Below are 13,793 nucleotides of genomic sequence, written 5' to 3' on the forward strand. Positions count from 1 at the left end.
ACACTTGATACATATCTAATATGTTTATATCAAGTCTTTTCTTCATATATTGATGAAATGTAGAATTGTACCTAATGGGAAATTTAGAATAACTGATTTTACAGAATATCATGTGTTGATTATAAACTCGCATTGTAATGACTTACTATTAAAATAATTAAATACCTTTTGTAGACTGGTAGGATTTAGCTGAGTTTTGTCGATTATTTTCACAGCAACCTGAAAAAGAGAATCGTTACATTTGAATTTGAGAATACATGTCTTAAGGAATAAAATTTATAAAGAAAACATCTTTTGTTTCATCTTAAGTAGATATACCTATACTGGGGGTTAACATAATTGGATGGTAAAGTTGTGATAACTAGACAGCCTTATAACATCTTCTATTGATTCAAGTCTTTAACCTATTTGATCCTGAGTCAGTGAAATTTCACCTTTGTCAAAGTTCTTCCAAGTTTCCCCTTTTAAAGTAAAAATCATTTGTACCTTAATGTTTGACTCACGATCTTGGTAAGTCATAATTATCAGAAGGGAGAGGCTTATAAACTTTTAGTAAGTTAAGTAATAACGTGGGGAGAGAGACTGAACACTCAAACTTACAGCAAACTAACAAAACAGGTTTAAATGTCCTTTAAATCTCTGTCTAATATAGCCTGTGTCCTAATAGCTCCTGGGGTCAAAATGGACAGAGAAGACTAAATTTAACCGTAAGTGACAATAATATTATGTATCAAACAAAATGGAAACTTAGCAAAAATGTTTTATGACAGATTTTTCATAATGTCCTAATTGGATCCAATCATGCAAGGTAGAGTGTTAGATGTTTAACTATTTTGAGTCTTTAATATAGAAATTATTAAATATATTATTATTTTTTAAAAAACATAAAATTTTACTATGTAAATATACCTACTTTGAAACACACAGGATTTTAGAAACCTGATTCTCTTATTATCTGAGAAAAACATCTGTATAACAATTGCTCAATGTCATCTCTAAATAGATTAAAAATTAGTGGCTAATTTCCTACACATTTGTACCTAATTTACCTCAAGTAGTAGTTTTTAAAATTTATTTTTTATTCAGGTAACAGTGGCTTATAACACTATGTAAGGTTCACATGTACAACCTCAGATTTCTATTCCTGTATACAGTACAGCTTAAGCAGTAATTACTAAGAAGTTATCCTAGCCCTGTTTCTGGGGTTCCTGGGGTAGCAAGGGTAATATGAAATGTTTATGGAAACCATATAATGAAAGACAGAAGTCTAAGAAAACCTTATCTGCAGCACATCTGGTTTATAAGAGATGCTAATATGTAAGGACAATTTTTCTGTGCTAAGTATAACTCTACGTACGTACATTTCATTCACACATACACCAGTGTGTGTTACAACTGTTAACTTATTCCCAGAATCAGCTATAAAGCTTTCTTAATAAGACTCTGGAGAGGTCCAAGAAAATATTAAAAGGCATCTTGAAAACTTACCTCTCTACCCGTTAGAACGTGCCTCGCCAATTTCACTTTGGCAAAATTTCCTTTCCCTATTGTCTTTTGTAAACGGTAATTTCCAATGTGAGGCTGTTCGTCTGTTGCTGACGTAATGGAGTTTCTACACCGAGGGATGTTCTGTCTGCTACTTGATTTGGTCGGCTGGATATGGGGTTCAGTATATCCATCCACAGATGTATGCTAAGAAAAAGGTTAGAAGATTTCATCATTAATTAAACTGTATAATTAAAGGACAGTTCAAAAAACACTACAAACAATTTTCATTAATAATTCATCTCTAACTTAGAGGGGTAGGATGAGGTAGAAGGTGGGAGGGAGGCTCCAAACGGAGGGGACATATATAAACCTATGGCTGATACATGTTGATGTATGGCAGAAACTGGCACACTATTGTAATTATTCTTCAATTAAAAATAAAGAGGAAAAAAATAATTCATCTCTAATGAAAATAGATTGCACTACACCATTTCTGAGCATTCTGTTTGCAATTACTACTTGACTTCAGTTCCCTTTGCCAGGGGGAATATAATCATTTAAAATGAAATGTTCTTTATAGCTTTAGGCATATTCTTTTGCTTTTAAAAAGATATAAATGGTTAGATAGCCAGGAGCCCCACAGATCATTACTCTCCTAAGGGTGTTACCCCTGTAGGCTGAAATGACAATCCAGATCCAGATTGCTTCATTACAATGGCACAATGTCTTCAGTGCCAAGACAAACAATCTCACGAGTACAGCTCTGTTTCTCTAAACCAGTCCAACTACTTGTCCTGGTCACTCTTTCATTTGCTGGGCACATAATTTTGGCCAACTAACCAAGCAGTTTCCCACTACAGGTATACCTTTAATCAACTCCTGCTCAGCCCCTCACCCAGTTTCCCATGCCCAAGTAGGAGCCATCGATAGCCCTGTCTGGATCCATGACCTTATATCCACTGCCTTCCTTCTCCATGTCCTTTCCAAGGCAGAGACGTCATTTTGTCTCACGCTGGCTCACGATCTGTGTTCCCCTGGTGCTGAGCACCTCAAGTCCCAGGTAAGGCTGCCTAAGGAACCCTGTTTGCCCATCTCTGAATGTCCCTGCTCTTGGCTAGTTTTGTCTGCTTTCCGAAGTAAATAAAATTTCTAGCACTTTCTGTGAAAACGTAGAATCATGCATGACAAACATAACATCATTATCTAACATCTTAAAAATAGCTGAAGATGAGTATAACAAATTAACAAAAGAAGGGGGCAGCTTTTTTTTGCAAAGTAATTCAGACATACGTTGTCCAACCTATACCACCAAAAGCATGTCTAAAAAATTTTGATCAGAAATTTCTTAAAGGCAACTTTGAAGACGACTCCATTTACTAATTTCATGCAAAGGAGGACTCAAGATCAGTTTTCTATTTGTTTTTACTTTTGATATTTTTTAAAAACTTGGCTCAGGATTAAAGGATTTTCTGTGTCTTACACACACTTGCAGCCCATGGCCTCATGCTGAGTTAGAGTCACACTGGGGTATTTTCACAGTAAACTGTACTTCCATGTGATTCGATTCACTGCACTGTCATTATACACTCACTTCTCTGTGTCTGCCACCTTACCACGAGCAGCTTGAGGGCAGACATGTTTTCTTTCCACTTTTATATACTCATCACATTGTAGAGTGCCAGATACATAGGAAAAGTTCATAAATCAATAGTTCTCAAATTGCTGTCCCTGGACCAGCACCAGGGAACATGCTAGAAACACAAATTCTCTGACCTTGTTCCAGACCTATTGAAGAGAAAACTCTGGGGGTGAAACCCAGTAAGGAGTATTTTAGCCAGTCCTCCAGTGAGTCTGATGCAGGCAAATGTGAAAGCTACCGCAATAAATAATATAAGCAGGCAGTAAACGCAAAGTTACTCACTGGCTCTCAGCGACTTTTCCATTATCTGAGCATAAACAAGAGATTTTAATTATAATAATTTTCTCAGAGTCAACAGATTGCTTTAATATTTCCTACAAATAGTACTTCTTTACCTGAACTTGTCCTGCAGGGATTGTGGACTTCTTTATCATTCAAAATTTAGTTTTATCTCCTCAACAAAGTGCTCTATGTCTTTCACAAAGCAGAACTGATTACCCCTCTTTTCTGTTGCTATCTTGATATCTAGGAAAAATTTCTACTATTGGACTATCACATCATCTTCTTAAGTATTTGTCTATGGTCAATTTTCATTGTTAGACTTAAATCTCTCTAAACTCCCAAAATTAATATGGCTAGTTAGTTAGTGTGTGCTCAGTTGTGTTCAACTCTTTGCGACTCCAGGGACTGTAGCACACCAGGCTTCCCTGTCCATCACCAACTCCTGGAGCTTAATCAAACTCATCTCCATCGAGTCAGTGATGCCATCCAACCATCTCATCCTCTGTTGTCCCCTTCTCCTGCTACCTTCAATCTTTCCCAGCACCAGAGTCTTTTCAAATTATTCAGTTTTTCCCATCAGTGGTCAAAGTATTGGAGCTTCAGCTTCAGCATCAGTCCTTCCAATGAATATTCAAGACTGATTTCCTTTAGGATGGACTGGTTGGATCTCCTTGCTATCCAAGGGACTCTCAACAGTCTTCTCCAACACCACAGTTCAGAAGCATCAATTCTTCGGTATTCAGCTTTCTTTATAGTCCAACTCTCACATCCATACACGACTACTGGAAAAACCGTAGCTTTGACTAGACAGACCTTTGTTGGCAAAGTAATGTCTCTGCTTTTTAATATGCTGTCTAGGTTGGTTATAACTTTTCTGTACTGTTTAACGGTTCTATGAAGACCTACAAGACCTTCTAGAACTAACACCCCAAAAATATGTCCTTTTCATTATAGGGGACTGGAATGCAAAAGTAGGAAGTCAAGAAATACCTGGAGTAACAGGCAAATTTGGCCTTGGAGTATAGAAAGAAGCAAGGCAAAGGCTAATAGAGTTTTGGCAGAGAACACGCTGGTCATAGCAAACACCCTCTTCCAACAACACAAGAGAAGACTCTATACATGGACCTCACCAGATGGTCAATACCGAATATAGTATTAGGCACAAAAAAGATACAATACAAATCAGCCAAGTAAAGAAAGTTATGGTCCTTATGCTCCTGTCATCTACACTCGGGATGACTTAAGAGGAATGATGTCTTGCTGTCCAGATCTCTTATGCATATAACAGCAGAATGAGTTAAGATATTTGAGTCATACCTCAATGCTGGTTGCAGAGCATATTCTTACTATAAACCAAATTGATAGACTGAATTATTAGCTCCAAATTTTCACATCCTTTGTCATGTAACTTTCCAACGTCCTCCCACTGAGGGAAGAATATAGTTTTACACTCTGGGCATTCAGTCATATGATTTGCTTTGGCCAATAGAATGAGTCCAAAACAATGGTATAAGCCAGTCCCATACTAGTCATCAAGAGGCCTTTCTGTGTTTCAACTTACTCTCTCATATTTCTGCCATCCTCATGAGAAGGACATGTCCAGGTTGATACCAGAAGGAAGATGAGAAACACATTGAGCAGAGCCACTCCCAGCTGAGGTCAGATTAAATCAACTGATCCCCAGATAACCCCGTGATTCATAAGAAACAACATATGCTTGTCAGTTTGAACCACTGGGTGTTGGGATGACTTGTTACAGAGCAATACAATAGCTGATACATAAGAGCTATCACTACTTTCTAATTAAGAGGTCATAAAGGAAAAATGAATAATTAGGAGATTCTTATCAGACATGTTGAACTTTTAGCTAAGTAGCAAACAACAAAAGAGAGGGCAGTATAATCAGTTCCCTAAGGAGAAACTCTCGATCAGGTAACCTATCAATATTTAGGGGCAGCATTCTTGACTATTCTGTATCCCCAACAAGTATGGTGAGACACAGAGGTTAGCAAAGTTTTCTATAAAAAGCTAGACAATAAATATTTCAGGTTTTGCAGATTCCACTGTCCCTGTTGGGTATTCATTTTTAAAGAAACTTTCTTAGCTCAGGGCCATATAAAAGCACACCCAAAGGCTGCATTTGGCCTATAGGATGCAGCTGGCCAACTCCTACTGTAAAATGTCACGGTTTGAAAGGCAGGACTAAATTCCTTCTGGCCAATCCTACCAACAGAGAAGGAGATTCTAGGAAAATATAGGTATGGCAGTGTCTGTACTTAGAGAGGAGAAGAGGGAACAGAGGGCTCTTACAAAAATACCATCCTTTCTTATCCCACTCCTAGAATTTGAAAAGGTAATATATTCTCCAAAATCCTTTTTAAAAATGAGATCTCCTAACTTCCAACATTAAGTATGACCCTTTTTAGGAGCCATTCAACTTTCTCAGAATGCATTTAGAGGAGTCTTAAATTAGAAATTATAATGGAATATAAAGCACATTTTTTATACTATGATTCTAATTATAAAACACCCACCCAAACAAATATTCCTCCCCTCAAACCCCCTTTTTCCTTAGGACTGCCATAGCACCACTAAGTAGCAGAATCTTTCCCTAAAGGAACTTTTTGAAGAGTAATTTGAGATAACTGATCTCACTCCATGCTGATCAATATATTAACTCTCAAACAGGAAGCCTAGAAAAAAATGTTTATCCAGCACGGGCTGAAGTCATGCTGTGCTGTGCTTAGTCACTCTGTCGTGTTCAACTCTGCGACGCCATGGACTGTAGCCTGCCAGGCTCCTCTGTCCATGGGGATTCTTCAGGCAAGAATAGTGGAGTGGGCTGCCATACCCTCTTCAGGCTGAAGTCATAGTTAAGTTTAATTAAGAACTGTCTCAACCATAAGGCGATAGGTACAAGATATTATGCAAGCTCAATTATATAAAGGCTGTAAATTCTAGTCCCTCATCTTTAGCTGAAAGTACAAATTCAGATTTTATTTTCTTTCTTCAAGTTGTCCACTCAATCCAGTAGACACTGAATTCCTTCATTTTTCTGCAGCAGGGGCAACATGAGCCTAAATCTGGGCTTGAGATGTAGTGCATTCAAAGTAATTACAGGTAGTGATTTCATTAGCTGTTCAAGGAACTAATCCCATGGATTATCAAACTTCGCATTCCTGAATAATAATAGAATTTTCCCTGCTTTCCATACCAACTGAAATGAAATCTTTCTGCTCACTAGCCACACATCCTTGGGCAAGTTGTTTAATCTTTATGTGCATGCTTCCTGGTCTATTAAAGGAACTAATAATAAAGCCTACCTCATGACTATTTTGAGGATTACATGAAATAATTTCTGTAAAGGTGCTCAGAATAGCACATAGTAAGAACCATACAAGTGCTTGTTGATTAAAACTACACTAACAAATAAAGAAACAAAAATAACCCATCTCCTAGGCCAGAAAACCAATCCCAAATTTCTGCCATTTCCCTGAGTGTTTGTTGCCTGCAATGACTTCTGGTTGCAGGCAGTCAGGTTGCCTGTAACCTGACTTGTGTAGAAACTGCACTAGTTTCCATACAGTCAGGTTTCTTGTCTCTAAGCAACAGAAACCAACTTAGGCTAAGTTTTAAAAAAAAAAAAAAAAAAAAAGGAATTTTTTTGAAGTCTATTGGCAGCCTGAAAAAAAATTCTGAAGGATAAAACTTGTATTCGAGTGAAAGCAGATAAGACTATGCAAATAGCCAAAATAAAATAACTATACTTGGTAATATGGGGTAAAAAGGAAATAAAATGAGGAAATGTGACAAGAGTGTCTAGGGAGGGAGTTGGGGTGAATGCTACTAATGGACTGCTGCTGCTGCTAAGTCGCTTCAGTCGTGTCCGACTCTGTGCGACCCCAGAGACGGCAGCCCACCAGGCTCCCCCGTCCCTGGGATTCTCCTGGCAAGAACACTGGAGTGGGTTGCCATTTCCTTCTCCAATGCACAAAAGTGAAAAGTGAAAGTGAAGTCGCTCAGTCGTGTCCGACTCTTAGCGACCCCATGGACTGAAGCTTGCCAGGCTCCTCCGTCCACAGGATTTTCCAGGCAAGAGTACTGGAATGGGGTGCCATTGCCTTCTCCACTAATGGACTAGATGTAATAAATGATGTTTGAGCTGGACCCAACAGACAGCAATGAGCTAGATAAACAGGAGGAGAACATTTCAGGCAGTGAAATGAATACACAGAAAAACCCCAAGGTGAGAGCATACTTTATAAAGTCAAAGAAGAAAGGTACCTGAGAAAATGATATATTAAATGGAGGATCTTTTTCAAAGGCCTACATGTTGAAAATTCAGTTGTCCAACTGAATACTACTGGAATTCAAACTGTTAAAGTTACGGGTATAGAGCCCTGTACACTGGACCATACAGAGTCAGATTTAGAAGGCAAAAGATGGTGTAGCTTGGCTAACCTATTAGGGAATAAATGAATAAATGAATGCATGAATGAATCGAATGGCAAATACATGATAAAGAAAGAATATTCCTGAGAAGTTATATACCATATATTAGACCTGACGCTGGGGATGTCACAGCTCACTTCCCAGGACTCTAGAACATGCCACTTTGCACACCATAACTACTCTTCAGTCAGTTGATATTAGCACCAATAAAGGCCACAACAATTTAGAAACAATAACCAAATTTCTATTTCTCAATGTCATTAAAAAAAAAAAGTAGGGAAGTTATGGTTCTAATAATGGATAAATAGTTGTATCTGACTAATCTACCAGTAAATAAGCATACAATCTCCAGACAAAATATTAAAAACAACTGTTTGGTGGCCCTGAAGAGCCACAGAAAGAAGCCAAAAACTGGAAGGAGATTGATCTTTGTAAAAAGGGAACCACATAGGGTGAAATTTTTAGTTTCCACCTGGGGGCAAACTCTGATCCACCAAGCTTCCAGTGACTGAAATTCAAGCAGAGCAACAGTCTTACTGGCTTAAGGAGTCAGAGGACGGAGCTGACGGCTAAAAAAAAGAATTGATCTAAGAGTGAAAAGGGAAACTCTGATGAAAATAAAGCTACAAAGAATAAAATTCTGAAGTCCTCACACAAACTACAGGTCCCTTGCTGAGCCCTAAACCAAACATGAGCAAGAGAAACTCCAAAGAACATGTCAGAAGGAGACAGATAGAAGGTTAGAGAAACTATAGATTTGCCTATTGCTTGCTACTGGAAAGGCTGAATTTGAAGTCTGAAAGAAATCAAAGAGGACACAAACAGATGGAGAAATATACCGTGTTCATGGATTGGAAGAATTAATATAGTGAAAATGAGTATACTACCCAAAGCAATCTATAGATTCAATGCAATCCCTATCAAGCTACCAATGGTATTTTTCACAGAACTAGAACAAATCATTTCACAATTTGTATGGAAATATAAGAAACCTCGAATAGCCAAAGCAATCTTGAGAAAGAAGAATGGAACTGGAGGAATCAACCTGCCTGACTTCAGGCTCTACTACAAAGCCACAGTCATCAAGACAGTATGGTACTGGCACAAAGATAGAAATATAGATCAATGGAACAAAATAGAAAGCCCAGAGATAAACTCACGCACCTATGGACACCTTATCTTCGACAAAGGAGGCAAGAATATACAATGGAGAAAAGACAATCTCTTTAACAAGTGGTGCTGGGAAAACTGGTCAACCACTTGTAAAAGAATGAAACTAGAACACTTCCTAACACCATACACAAAAATAAACTCAAAATGGATTAAAGATCTAAACATAAGACCAGAAACTATAAAACTCCTAGAGGAAAACATAGGCAAAACGCTCTCCGACATAAATCACAGCAGGATCCTCCATGACCCACCTCCCAGAATATTGGAAATAAAAGCAAAAATAAACAAATGGGACCTAATTAAAATTAAAAGCTTTTGCACAACAAAGGAAACTATAAGCAAGGTGAAAAGACAGCCTTCAGAATGGGAGAAAATAATAGCAAATGAAGCAACAGACAAACAATTAATCTCAAAAATATACAAGCAACTCCTGCAGCTGAATTCCAGAAAAATAAATGACCCAATCAAAAAATGGGCCAAAGAACTAAACAGACGCTTCTCCAAAGAAGACATACAGATGGCTAACAAACACATGAAAAGATGCTCAACACCACTCATTATTAGAGAAATGCAAATCAAAACCACAATGAGGTACCATTTCACACCAGTCAGAATGGCTGCTATCCAAAAGTCTACAAGCAATAAATGCTGGAGAGGGTGTGGAGAAAAGGGAACCCTCTTACACTGTTGGTGGGAATGCAAACTAGTACAGCCACTATGGAGAACAGTGTGGAGATTTCTTAAAAAACTGCGAATAGAACTGCCATATGACCCAGCAATCCCACTGCTGGGCATACACACCGAGGAAACCAGAATTGAAAGAGACGCGTGTAACCCAATGTTCATCGCAGCACTGTTTACAATAGCCAGGACATGGAAGCAACCTCGATGTCCATCAGCAGACGAATGGATAAGGAAGCTGTGGTACATATACACAATGGAATATTACTCAGCCATTAAAAAAAATACATTTGAACTGGTTCTATTGAGATGGATGAAACTGGAGCCCATTATACAGAGTGAAGTAAGCCAGAAAGAAAAAACACCAATACAGTATACTAATGCATATATATGGAATTTGAAAGATGGTAACGATAACCCTATATGCAAGACAGAATAAGAGACACAGATGCATAGAACAGTCTTATGGACTCTGAGGGAGAAGGTGAGGGTGGGACGTTCTGGGAGAATAGCATTGAAACATGTATATTATCATATGTGAAACAGAACACCATTCCTTGTTCGATGCATGAGACAAAGGCTCAGGGCTGGGGCAATGGGATGACCCAGAGGGATGGGATGGGGAGGGAGGTGGGAGGGGGGTCCAGGAAGGGGAACACATGTAAACCCATGGCTGATTCATGTCAATGTATGGCAAAAACTACTACAATATTGTAAAGTAATTAGCCCCCAACTAAAATAAATAAATTCATTAAAAAAAAAAAAGAACAGCTACATGTCATACAAAAGCATGCTTGAAAATACCATTAATAATGACAAAGTCTATTTCACAAAGATCAGGCAATAAATGAGTTTAATTGTCAGAAAAATTCTCTCAAATGGTATGCTTCCTTTATTGTATTATCATATGACAATGCCTCCCTCCTTCCACAATTTCAGTGTTTCAAGACGAAATTTCTTTTTAAATAGCACAATGGTGAGTTGCTTCAGTGAAAGCAGTAGTTTTATGAGTGTCAAAAAACTTACACAGCAGAAAAAGAATACTTACTAAAAATGGAAAGGCTGTGCATTCTCTTCCTACAGCACATGATAGACATACTTCAGAGACACTATGGGTTCAGTTCCAGCCAAGTACAATCAAGTACTGCAATGAAGCAAGCCAGCATCCTCCAAACTTTTAGCAAGTCTCAATCTTTTTGCTGGTGAAGGGTTTGAAATAGTTCAAGAATTAACAAAATGTGACACAGAGACAGGAAGTAAGCAAATGCTACTGGAAAAATGATGCTATTGGTCTTGCTTGATTCAAGAGTTGCCACAAACCTTCTATTTGTAAAAAAACACATTATCTGTGAAGCACAATAAAGCATAGTACAATGAGAGAGATATGCCTGTACACTCTTCTATACAACAATTATTACTTTACGATACAATCACCTTTTCTTTGGAAACTATCTCCTTCTAAACTGTGAGCTTCAAAGTCACCAAGCACGGTTTCTTTTACGTTTCTTTATTATTCAAATAGTGGGTGTTGCATGAACAGACCCACTAAACATGTTACAGTTTAAATATCTCACCTAAAATATAAATTTAAAAAATCAATTTTATCTTATACATTAAAGATGTACATCTCTTTTATACATCTCATTATTGCAATGAGATGACAACAGATCTGACAAGACAGTCATGTATCAATTTCTAGAAAGATAAACCACAAAAATGAAGTCCAACAAAGATGACAAGATAGTTATTAAAACAAATTATTACCAAAACTTTCCAATAGCTACCAAGCTATGCACTGCATGAACCCAGGGGGCAAAAGCTGTACAGGATAGTGATCCTGCCTGTCTGTAACAAGTAACTGCATAATTTTACAAACTTTCTTACTATAAGAGATCTCTGATCTGATCTTTTTTTAGGAGCCAGAAGTGGGTTTGATTTTTAAATACCTCAAATGTATGGTGCTAATGAAGAAATGTGGCCAATACAGTTTACAGGCATGCCTTGTTTCACTGCGCCCTGCTTTACTGTGCTTCATGGATACTCTGTTTTTTAAAAACAAATTGAAGCTTTGTGGTAACTTTGCATTGAGTAAGTCTACTGACACAATTTTTTTTCCTCACAGCATTTGCTCATATTGTGTCTCTGTGTCACACTTTGGTAATTCTAGCAATATGTCAAACTTCATCATTATTATTATATTGACTGTACTGATCTGTGACAGTGTACTGATCTGTAACATCTTTGATGTTATTACCACAAGAAAATTATGAACTCACTGAAGGCTCAGATGAGGGTTAGCATATCTTAGTAATGAAATATTTTTTAAATAAGGTATGTACAATTTTTTAAGACATAATGCCATTGCACACTTAAAAGACTACAGTGTAGTATAAACATAACTTTATATGCACTGGGAAACCAAAATCTTCATGTGCTTGCTAACTGCAGTGGCCTAGAACCAAACCTTCAATATCTCTGAGGTCTGCCTATACTATATAGAGGTCCAAGAAACCTAAAGAAAATCTTCACCACTATTCAACAACATATTAAAGAACTATCATTACAGTCATTTAGGTATATGACCTAAAAAGGCAAACTTAATTCTATATAAGAAAAACATTACAACTTACCACTTCAATTTGAAAAACAGAGTAGCTCTGAGTGATAATCCATAAAAACACAAACAAGACAAGATCTCATGAAAAACTCAACATTATAGTAGTACTTGATAGACCAGTAATGCTTTTGAAGGAGAAAAAAAACAGCGGAAAGATTTACTTATATCATTTTTCCACTGTTGACCTGAATATAAACCTAGAAAACGCAAGTAAATAATAAAATATCTTCTGGAAGTACTACTTGAGTTCAACAAAGTTACAAGAGAGAAAGCATCCTTAACAATCAATTAGATTCTGAGTCATTTGGTGAACTCTGAACTCATCCTTTCCTATTCAGCTTATGTATTACCTCTCAGGAAAAGCCATACACCATATCAGAGCTTCTATTTCAAACCCCTCTACTTAGCTGAGTTCCGTGCCCATTTTTGGTCTTTTACAATTATTTCTAGCAATGCATTGCCCTAAATTTTAAAGTCAATTTTCACTAAAATGATACATGTTGCTTCACCAGTAGCTCAGCTGGTAAAGAATCCAACTGCCAATGCAGGAGGTGTAAGAGATATGGGTTCAATATCTGGGTCGGGAAGATTCCCCTGGAGAAGGAAATGGCAACCTGCTCCAGTATTCCTGCCTAGAAAATTTCACAGACAGAGAAGCCTGGAGGGCTACAGTCCATGAGTTGCAGAGTCGGACACAAGTGAGCATGTAAGCAAAATGATATGTGCATATGGTCAAAAATGTCAACTAACACGAACAGGCTATGAACAAAAAATATCAGTCCCCTGTACCACCCTTTAAGATGTCAAGCCTGCTCCCAGAACCTTCTCTTTTTGCTTTTTCTTCTAAAATTGGCTTGAAGTGAAGTGAAGTCGCTCAGTCATGTCTGACTCTTCGAGACCCCATGGCCTATCAGGCTCCTCCATCCATGGGATTTTCCAGGCAAGAGTACTGGAGTGGGTTGCCATTTCCTTCTCCAGGGATCTGCCCCACCCAGGGATTGAACCCGGGTCTCCCGCATTGTAGGCAGACACTTTTACCATCTGAGCCACCAAGGAAACCAATAAATAAGAAAAAGCCTACAGCACACGGTATTCCCAGGCAGTCTCCCCTCCAAGTACTAACCAGGCCCGACCCTGCTTAGCTTCCGAGATCAGACGAGATCGGGCGCGTTCAGGGTGGTATGGCCATAGACAAAAAATTGGCTTAAATGTTTCTAAACAAAATGCTTTCATTGCTAATTCTTAGTTCATCACTAGAAACCAAGTAGTATACTATGATGTTTCTACTAAACTTTCTTTCTGTCAGCTTTATTGTGGAATAAGTAACGCACAATGAAATTCACCAAATTTAAGCATATGAGTTATGACAAACAGGTAAAGTCATGAAACACAATAACAAGTATGTAAAACATCTCATCAAAATAAAAAGTTCCCTGTGCCCCTTTGCTGTCAACGCCCTCT

The 13,793-nt window shown here is 37.9% G+C and overlaps 1 protein-coding gene and 1 non-coding gene across 6 annotated transcripts in view; both read right to left on the reverse strand.

Annotated features, from left to right (window-relative positions):
- Nucleotides 1-13,793, reverse strand: part of MARK1 (microtubule affinity regulating kinase 1) — a 129,350-nt gene that overhangs the window by 55,891 nt on the left and 59,666 nt on the right. For all 5 annotated transcript variants that reach the window (XM_081491960.1, XM_081491957.1, XM_081491959.1 and 2 more), the window contains exons 2-3: nt 1,489-1,692; nt 166-219 (exon numbers count right to left, since the gene is read on the reverse strand). In XM_081491960.1, coding sequence (XP_081348086.1) covers nt 166-219; nt 1,489-1,692 — 258 coding nt within the window. The remainder of the gene's footprint in view (nt 1-165; nt 220-1,488; nt 1,693-13,793) is intronic.
- LOC145507990 (5S ribosomal RNA) lies at nt 13,407-13,525 on the reverse strand. The gene has a single exon (XR_014055273.1). It is a non-coding gene; the product is annotated as a 5S ribosomal RNA (ribosomal RNA).

Source organism: Giraffa tippelskirchi, chromosome 5, assembly GCF_054371585.1.
Source record: "Giraffa tippelskirchi isolate mGirTip1 chromosome 5, T2T-mGirTip1v1.2.pri, whole genome shotgun sequence".
In the NCBI taxonomy this organism is placed as follows: Eukaryota; Metazoa; Chordata; class Mammalia; order Artiodactyla; family Giraffidae; genus Giraffa; species Giraffa tippelskirchi.